At 56.6% G+C, this 9,447-nt stretch overlaps 2 protein-coding genes across 2 annotated transcripts; both read right to left on the bottom strand.

The window, feature by feature from the left end:
* Positions 1–874: 874 nt before the first annotated feature.
* Positions 875–1,419, bottom strand: LOC135414767 (feather keratin B-4-like). The gene has a single exon (XM_064655993.1). It carries the CDS (start codon positions 1,211–1,213, stop codon positions 875–877), a length of 339 nt encoding a protein of 112 aa, XP_064512063.1. The 5' UTR covers positions 1,214–1,419.
* A 3,238-nt stretch (positions 1,420–4,657) lies between these two features.
* LOC135414725 (feather keratin B-4-like) lies at positions 4,658–5,171 on the bottom strand. Its single transcript, XM_064655857.1, has one exon. It carries the CDS (start codon positions 5,169–5,171, stop codon positions 4,833–4,835), a length of 339 nt encoding a protein of 112 aa, XP_064511927.1. The 3' UTR covers positions 4,658–4,832.
* Between the last annotated feature and the right edge of the window lie 4,276 nt (positions 5,172–9,447).

Here is a 9,447-nt window from a genome sequence, read left to right as displayed (position 1 = left end):
GGTTGCACTGAGATCAGCCTGTGGAGAAGGCTGGGAGGGTATTGGTGAGTAAAGAACTGACTGGGAGCCAGGAACGTGTCCTGGCAGCCCAGAAAGCCCCCATGTGCTGGGCTCCTGGCCACAGTGTGGGCAGCAGGGAGAGGGAGCGGATTGTGCCCCTCTGCTCCTTTCTGGGGAGATTGGAGTTGTGTGTTCAGCTCTGGGAGCCTGAGGAGAAGGAAAGCAGGGAGCTGTTGGTGGGATGCAGAGTAGAGCCTTGGGGATGACGAAGGGCTGGAGCTCCCGGTGTCCATGGAGACTGAAGGCAGCCCAGACTGGGAGTTTGTGTGCGAGGTGTGGGTGGTGTGAAAAGGCTGTGTTTGGGCAAGGGAAGAGTTTGTGTCCCATTGTGGAAGGCCCTTCTGTACCAATCTCTGTTGATCCCTGTGAAATATTTCCTAGGAGAGAGCTGGTCCCTTTCCCACCCATCCGATGGCATTTGGCGCCTGAGCTCTGTGCCAAATGAAATTCTAAGAGTCTTGGAGGAAGAAAGGATGAGGAGGCCTGTCATGTTTTGCTGCAGGAGAACTTTATTGAGAGAAAGAGTGAAAGGGCAGAGGAAACAATGGAAGGGATCTGGTGTGAGGTGCAGTAAGGCAACCATCAGCCGAGGTATTTTTGTTGTAGCTGATTTTGCCAGAGCCCCACGATCAAGGCCATGTTTGCAGGCAGTGCGGGCTGGCCCCTTGGCTGCTTCCTTGCTTGGAGCCCTGAGAGCAGGAGCTGGAGTTGGAAGGGCTGAGCCCATTAGAGGCTTGGCGTGGAGATGAATCCATGTTCCATTTGGTGACTCCCAGATCCCGGGTGGTTGCTTTTGGGGCAGTTGTTTGGGGCCTCAGCAGATGCCAGAGCAGCCCCTGTTGGCGTAGCAGCCCAGGCCTCCCAGGCCGTAGCCAAAGCCACGGCCATAGCCCAGGCCGTAGCCTCCGGCCCCAAAGCCACCGGAGATGGGCTGTCCCTGGACGTTGAGCTCCGTGCCCAGGGCAGCCCCTGCGGTGGATCCGACGAAGGAGCTCTGGGGGAAGGAGGTCATGATGGGCCCTGGGAAGGTGACACGGACGGGGGAGGGCTGGATGAGGACGGTGGAGTCCTGGCACTGCCTGACACAGGGCTCGTTGCAGCTGTTGGCCAGCGGGGTGGGTCCGCAGGGGCGGCAGAGGTCGTAGCAGGCCATGGGTGTGGTGTGGAGGGGCCCTGGGAGGGCAGGCAAGAGAAGGTGAGAGAAGGTGAGAGCAGAGAGGGGTGTGAGGCAGGTGGGGGCGGTGGGGGTGCTCGGGGCGGTGTTGCAGGAGGGCTGGTCAGTGGGGAGGCTGGTGTGGGGCTGTGGGGAGGCGTGAGGGCTGCTGAGGCTGGGTCCGAGCGTGCTGGCCGAGAGGGGCCAGGGGGGCGGTGTGGCAGGAGCAGGAGGGGGTTGTGAGGGGCTGGAGGCTCACCTGGTGGTGGGCAGAGAAGGCAGGAGAAGGCTTGAGGAGAAGCGTGGCAGGGAGAGAGGCGCTGGGCCGGCTTTTATGCTGCTCCCGCAGGGGCGGCACAGCCTTGGCCCAGCCCTTGGGGCATTTCTCAGGCAGCAGCTCTTGCCTGGCCCAGCCTGGTGAGTCCTGAGCTGGGCGCTGTTTTCTGTCCCCACCTCTGCAATGTCATGTCCTGCCCTTGAGGCCGTGTCCATCTGACCTCGGCGGCAACTTTTGAGATTGAGCTGTAATTGGGAGGATTTGCATGGGAAGTGCATTTCAGGGAGGTTTGTAAACCTGAGTGAAGCTTTGGAGGCAGAGGTGTCATTAGTGAGGTTACCTCATTGCACTCGTCTGCTGTGGTTTGTGGTTCCCTTGTGCAGAGTGTACTCTCTTCTGTGTAACTGGATGTAAATAAATCATTTTACTGCACCCAGGAATGCTGAGGAAGCTGCTTTTTGTTCCTGGGAGGTCACTCTCCTGTGACCTGGAAAGGTCATGGTGCCTGGGAGCGCTTCCTGATGGCTGAAGGAGAGCTCATTCTCCCCCTGTCTTGAACAGGAATGAGAGGGATGATCTGGAAAACTCAAGGTTGGTCAGGGTGAGCTCCTACCCACTGTTATGCTCCATTTGGATCTTCCAAAGTCGACAAGCAGCAGATTCTGTCATTTAAACAATGTTTCTTCAGCTCATGAATAATCCAGTGACCAAACAGCAAACTCAGGCTGGATAATTTTTTTGCCCAGGCTGGTCTATGACCTTAATTTACATATTCAGCATTTTTATCATAAGGTTTTTTTGAACCTGTAAGTTTTGATATCTTGCAGCTCTGAGCCAAACCCAGTAAGGTCAGTGGGCTCCTCTTTACACCTCTGCCATGGTATGGGTGTTCCTGTAGGATCCGAAGAAGTGTGAAAGCCTCAGCAGTGCAGCTGCTGCTTCAGGATCTGCTTCAGGAACTGTTTTGGGGGAGCTGATGTTCTGAACCTTCCAGGTTGGAGCTTTGGTCTTACACCATTTCCACCCTTCCTGTATTCTGACCACACTGCCAGGGGCAAAGAAGAGCCTTCAAGAGAGGGCAATTTGCAGGGGACAGTGGCTGCACAATGGCCTTTGGCTCTTGCTGGCCACTTGTCCTGCTTGCAGAGCATGGAGCAAAGTGTGGGAGAGAAGTGGCGCTGCCCTGGAGCCCTGGGGCCCAGCGCTGGGGATGGGTCAGCAGGCAGATGGAGCCCCAGTCACTGTTCCCCTTGGAGCTCTGTCATCCCCCAGGGCTTCCCCCACTGCTGCCTGTGCTGCTCCTGCACAGCTGGACAATTGTCTTGTCCAGGAGGGTGCAGTGAGGGACAGGAGCATCAACCTGACTAAAAGCCCAACAAACTGCATCCACCACATTCCCTTCATGCCTGAGTGGAGGGGCATAAACACAGAAGGATATGAAATGAGGCAGGAGAGACTTTCCCTTAGTGAGCCCCCCCTGACTGTTCCTGAGGGTTGCATTGTCCTTTCAAAGCCTTCCAGTTCCACCCTGTAGGATCTTCTGGCCAATTTTGCAGGTGCTGCGGATAGAGGGACAGGTTTGCAGTTGCCTGCATCTTCCCTGAGTGCCTTTGCTAAGTGGGGCTGAGTTGGGCTGGTTGCAGCCTGCCAGGAGCTGTGCTGAGTGCCAGCAGCTGCCAAAATGCAGGGGAGCTGAGTGTGCTGAGGGTTGTCCCCCAGGGCAGCAGAGGTGTTGGGGAGGAAGAGGAGGGGAGGCAGGAAGGGGATGTGTGTCTGGGCGTTGCTGGGGCTGCAGGGCCTGGCAGGCAAGAGGCATCTGGGCCAGTGCAGGGCTGGGCTGGGGGTGCCAGGGAGTGCGGGGGTCTCAGGGATCCCCCCAGAGAGGGGGGTTGTGTCACTGGGTGTGCAATAGTCCATGGGGAAAGGTGGGGTGAAGCCTGGAGTGCTGAGGGAGGGACCTGATTTTCCAGCACTGCACAGAGATGAATCTGATGGAATTCAGCAGGGAAAGGCCAAGTCCTGTTTCTGCAGAGGACTCTTCCTTGTGGCACCAGTGGCTGGGGAACAATTAGACAGAAAGCAACCCAGCAGAGATGGACCTTGTGGTAATGGTGGAGAACCAAAGGATCCTGGACTGAGTGACTCAAGAGCAGTGTAGGGCCACAGGGGTTTTGAAGGGGTGCAGGAGCTTTTCACAAGTGGAGGGGGTGAGAGAGTTGGGAACACTTAGTCAGGAGTCAAAAATGTGCCCTGGGTCATCTTAGATGTGTATGAATCCGTGATGGCAGGAACGAAGGGAAGGGAGCCTGGCTCTTGAGAGTCCTGCCCAGTAGCAGAAGAGGTGGCCATGAGCACAAGTGAAAATGAATGGAATTCCATGGGCAAAGAAGGCAGTTTGAGGGTGTTCATAGTGTGGAAGAGGTTGTGGAGTCTCCATCCTGAGAGATCTAAAACTGAACTGGCCACGGCACTAGAAATCCTGCTCTCTCTGGCTCTGCTTGTGAAGAGGGGTGAAGCACTTGCTCTCCGGAGTTTTTGCCAAACTGAATGATCTTGTAACTCTGTTTGCTGGAGGGTTTGAGAGTCCTGCTGTGGAAGAGAGTTTGTGCAGTGTGTGTTGAAATAGAGAGACTTTGGCAGAGGGGTGTGCAGGTGAGCCTTGTTGTGTGGAAGCCTTTTGTGCAGGTGATGGGTTTGTGCATTATTTTGGAAGGCCCCCCACCCTGTGTCAGTCTATGTGTTAGTGCTGGTGGCACAATTGTTAAGAAAGGCCTTGTGACCCTTTTCCACCCACCCCAATGGCCTCATGAGCCTTGGCATTGTACTCCTTAAGAGTGTAAGAGCATGGGAAGAAAAAATTAAGAGAAGACATCAGAGGCTTTGATGCAGGAGAACTTTATTGAGACTAAAGAGTAAAAAGGCAGAAGCAACCAGGGGAAGGGATCCGGTCTGAGGTGCAAGCAGAGCGACCATCAGCTGAGGTCCCTCCATTGCAGGAGATTCTTGGAGAGCCCTGAGATCTTGCTGCTCCCCTTGTTGGGAGCAGCCCAGCAGAGGTAGCCAATGGTGTGTGGCTTGTGAGAAGGTGTTTGCAGCAGAGGGGACTGGCCAGAGCCAAAGGTGCACTGGAGAGAAGGGAAGGGGGAGAACAGGAGAAGGGAGCTGGGCCATGTTTGCAGGCAGTACAGGCTGGCCCCTTGGCTGCTTCCTTGCTTGGAGCCCTGAGAGCAGGAGCTGGAAGTGCTGAGCCCATTGGTCAGCCTTGGGGTGGAGATGAATCCCTGTTCCATGTGGTGACTTCCAGGTCCTGGGTGGTTGTTGTTTGGGCAGTTGTTTGGGGCCTCAGCAGATGCCAGAGCAGCCCCTGTTGGCGTAGCAGCCCAGGCCTCCCAGGCCGTAGTCAAAGCCACGGCCATAGCCCAGGCCGTAGCCTCCGGCCCCAAAGCCGCCGGAGATGGGCTGTCCCTGGACGTTGAGCTCCGTGCCCAGGGCAGCCCCTGCGGTGGATCCAACGAAGGAGCTCTGGGGGAAGGAGGTCATGATGGGTCCTGGGAAGGTGACGCGGACGGGGGAGGGCTGGATGAGGACGGTGGAGTCCTGGCACTGCCTGACACAGGGCTCGTTGCAGCTGTTGGCCAGCGGGGTGGGTCCGCAGGGGCGGCAGCGGTCGTAGCAGGCCATGGGTGTGGTGTGGAGGGGCCCTGGGAGGGCAGGCAAGAGAAGGTGAGAGAAGGTGAGAGCAGAGAGGGGTGTGAGGCAGGTGGGGGCAGTGGGGGTGCTCGGGGCGGTGTTGCAGGAGGGCTGGTCAGTGGGGAGGCTGGTGTGGGGCTGTGGGGAGGCATGAGGGCTGCTGAGGCTGGGTCCGAGCGTGCTGGCCGAGAGGGGCCAAGGGGGTGGTGTGTCAGGAGCAGGAGGGGGTTGTGAGGGGCTGGAGGCTCACCTGGTGGTGGGCAGAGAAGGCAGGAGAAGGCTTGAGGAGAAGCGTGGCAGGGAGAGAGGCGCTGGGCCGGCTTTTATGCTGCTCCCGCAGGGGCGGCACAGCCTTGGCCCAGCCCTGTCAGCTGGCGGCAGCTTTGAGGAGTTGGGATTTGGGAGGGTTGGATTGTTGGATGTTTGTCAGAGAGGGCTGAACAAAGAATTAGAGCCCAGGAGAGGTGTGATGTCATTAGTACGGTGATTCTGTGGTTCTCGTGTGCTGTGGTTTGTGGGTGCTTTGTGCTGACTGGGCCCCCTCTTCTGTGTGACTGGATGTCCCTCAGTCATTGTGTCGCAACCAGGAATGCTGAGGGAGTCATTTGATGTCCTGGGGAGGTCACTCTCCATCAACTTGGAAAGGTCATAGTCCTTTGGAGCAATTCTTGAGGGATGAAAGAGAACTCATCCCCTGCAATTGTGATTGAGATGAAGAGAGAGGATCTGGAAGCCTTGCGGCTCTTCAGGCTGAATTCAGGCTGGTCCGGTTCCATTCCTATGGTCCACTTGGATTTCTGAAATTTTCATGACCAGGTACTTGGTCATTTAAATTTCATCTCTTGACCTTCTGAAGAAATACAATAAAAAAAGACCCAGTGGGGCTCCATCCCTTTCTGCCCAGGCTGCTCTGTGACGCCAATTCCCTTCTTCCGCATTCAAGCCAGGAGGTTTCCTAACTTTGGACCGGTAAGTTGTAACATCCTGTACCTGAGAATAAAAAATTATAATTCCTAGTGATTGTTCAATGGGCTCCTCTCTCCTCTTGTGTCATGGTGCGGACATTGCTTTGTGGAATTCTGTGATTCCATGTCCTGCCCTCGAGGCCGTGACCATCTGACCTTGGCAGCAGCTTTTAATTGTGAGTATTAGAGGGCAAAATCTGGTGTTGTTGGTGCGTGTCAGGGAGGGCTGAAGATGTAAGCAAAGCTTTGGAAAGGTGGGGTGTGATGAGTGAGGTGCCCCCGTGTCCCTGGTGTGCTGTGGTTTGGGGTTGTTTTGTGAGGAGGGGCCCCAAAGCATCCCAGCCCTGTCAGGCTGCTCTGGAGATTCACATGTGTTGCCCCTTCCCTCCCCTTCCATTCCTCTCCCCTTTGCTTCCACCTGGCTGAGCCTGACACTGGAACTGACTTTTCCTGCTGACTGTGCTCTCTGGGGGTTTTGGTGCCCCTCCTGCTTTGAAGGTTTTGATAGCTGGGGCCTTTTGGGCCCTGTCCTGGGCTGAGTGGCAGGGAGCGAGGTCCCTGCTCTGGGCATCTTTTCTGTCTGAGGGGCAGCAAGAGGATTTGGAGGTGTCCAGGGTTGTTGGACACAAGCATTGCGTGATGCCAGAGAGTGCAAACAAGGCTGGGCTGTGTCAGTGCCCAGTGTGGTGGGGTGAGAAGTGTGTGCAGGGCTGGGCCCAGAGCCTTGGGCTGAGTGTGCCAAAGTGCAGATGGGAACAAGTGTGCAGTGCTGTAGCCCAGGAGCTGCATCCATTGGGCCAAGACTGCAAAGATGAGTGGTGATGGCCATGGCTACGTCCTGGAGTTGAGCAAGGGCAGGGGCAAAGTCCTGTTTGTGGGGAGGGGTCAGCCCAGGCAGGAAGAATGGCTGGGGGTCAATTTGATCAATGCTTTTCATAAAATTCCTCTCTAATCAGATTAAGTCTTGGTGGTTTTTCTGGAGAGCACATGGCTCAGGATGTGGCCATCGTTCAGTATGGGAAAAGGGGCCAGAAATCTGCAGGTCAGGATTGGGAAAGGTGTGATGAAGTAGTGGGAGGTGACTCCTGCTGTCCCCTGAGCACTGGTGAGCTCTCATATGAGGTGCTGGGGACACTTCTGGAATCCCCAGTGGAAGAAGCTCATGGATTTAGTGGATGAAATGCAGTGCAGGGCCATCATGGTACTGAGGAGGCAGGAGCATCTTTGATAGAGAAGCTGAGAGAGCTGGGACTGGCAGGAGACAGGGCTGGCCAGGGGAGTGTCCTGAGTGTGTGTGAATCCCTGCTGGCAGGGACTGAAGTGGAGGGAGCCCAGCTCTTGTCAGCAGAACACACGGGCAGGACAAGGGGCCCTGGACACAAGGGAAACAGATGGAATTGCATGGCCAAAGAAGACAAGCCTTGTTGTGTGTGAGGGAGGTGAGAGAGTGGCAGAGGAGGTGGAGTCTGTGTGCCTGGAGCTGTAACGCTGAACTGGCCATGGTCCTGGCCAAGCTGCTCTTGCGGGGTTGGTTTGAGCAGGAGGGTTGAAGCACTTGCACTGCATCCTGGCCAAGTGGCTGATGTTGTGTCTGTGCTGGGCAGGTTGAAGAGTCATGGTGGGGAAGAGAGTTTGTGCAGTGTGTGCTGGCGCAGAGAGACTTTGCAGAGGCGTGTGCAGGAGAGCCTTGTTGTGTGGAAGCCTTTGGTGTGGCAGGTGATGGGTTTGTGCCATGTTGTGGCAGGGCCCCTCCACCCCTGTTCCATTGCCCGTCTGTGTTAGTGCTGGTGACAGATTTGCTAAGAAAGGTGTTGTGGCCTTTTTCCAGATTCTCACTGGCTGTAGAGCCCTGGCCTTGTGCCGAGTAAAGATGTAAAAAGCATTGGAATCAAAAAAGGGGAGGCCTGAGAGACTTTGGTGCAGGAGAATTTTATTGCGTCAAAGGAGTGAAGAGACAGGGGCAGGGAGTAGGATGGGCGAGGTGTGAGGTGCAAGTAGGGCGACCATCAGCCGAGGTGCTTTGCTTGCAGGAGATATTGGTGCAAGAGTGAGAAGGGCAGGTCCAGCGGGTGCCAGCTGTGGTGGCAAGAACCTTCAGCAAATGCCGGAGCAGCCCAGGCCTGCCAGGCCAGAGCAGCCCAGGCCTCCCAGGCCGTAGCCAAAGCCACGGCCATAGCCCAGGCCGTAGCCTCCGGCCCCAAAGCCGCCGGAGATGGGCTGTCCCTGGACGTTGAGCTCCGTGCCCAGGGCAGCCCCTGCGGTGGATCCAACGAAGGAGCTCTGGGGGAAGGAGGTCATGATGGGCCCTGGGAAGGTGACGCGGACGGGGGAGGGCTGGATGAGGACGGTGGAGTCCTGGCACTGCCTGACACAGGGCTCGTTGCAGCTGTTGGCCAGCGGGGTGGGTCCGCAGGGGCGGCAGAGGTCGTAGCAGGCCATGGGTGTGGTGTGGAGGGGCCCTGGGAGGGCAGGCAAGAGAAGGTGAGAGAAGGTGAGAGCAGAGAGGGGTGTGAGGCAGGTGGGGGTGGTGGGGGTGCTCGGGGCGGTGTTGCAGGAGGGCTGGTCAGTGGGGAGGCTGGTGTGGGGCTGTGGGGAGGCGTGAGGGCTGCTGAGGCTGGGTCCGAGCGTGCTGGCAGAGAGGGGCCAGGGGGGCGGTGTGGCAGGAGCAGGAGGGGGTTGTGAGGGGCTGGGGGCTCACCTGGTGGTGGGCAGAGAAGGCAGGAGAAGGCTTGAGGAGAAGCGTGGCAGGGAGAGAGGCGCTGGGCCGGCTTTTATGCTGCTCCCTTAGGGGCGGCACAGCCTTGGCCCAGCCCTGTCAGCTGGCGGCAGCTTTGAGGAGTTGGGATTTGGGAGGGTTGGATTGTTGGATGTGTGTCAGGGAGGGCTGAAGAAACAACCAGAGCCCAGGAGTGGTGTGATGTCATCAGTGAGGTGATTTTGTGGTCCTCATGTGCTGTGGTTTGTGGGTGCTTTGTGCTGACTGGTTCACCTCTTCTGTGTTACTGGATGTCCATCAGTCATTGTGTCGCACCCAGGAATACTGAGGGAGCCATTTGATGTCTTGGGGAGGCCACTCTCCATCAACTTGGAAAGGTCATAGTCCTTTGGAGCAATTCTTGAGGGATGAAAGAGAGCTCATCCCCTGCAATTGTGATTGAGATCAAGAGAGAGGAACTAGAAAACTTGCAGCTGCTCAAGCTGATTTCAAGCTGGTCACGTTTGATTCCTATGGTCCATTTAGATTTCTGAAATTTTCATCACAAGGTACTTGGTCATTTAAACTTTATTTCTTGGCCTCCTGA

The sequence above is a fragment of the Pseudopipra pipra genome, chromosome 1 (genome assembly GCF_036250125.1).
Source record: "Pseudopipra pipra isolate bDixPip1 chromosome 1, bDixPip1.hap1, whole genome shotgun sequence".
NCBI classification, from domain to species: domain Eukaryota; kingdom Metazoa; phylum Chordata; class Aves; order Passeriformes; family Pipridae; genus Pseudopipra; species Pseudopipra pipra.
This window is presented reverse-complemented; position numbering and strand designations above follow the sequence as displayed.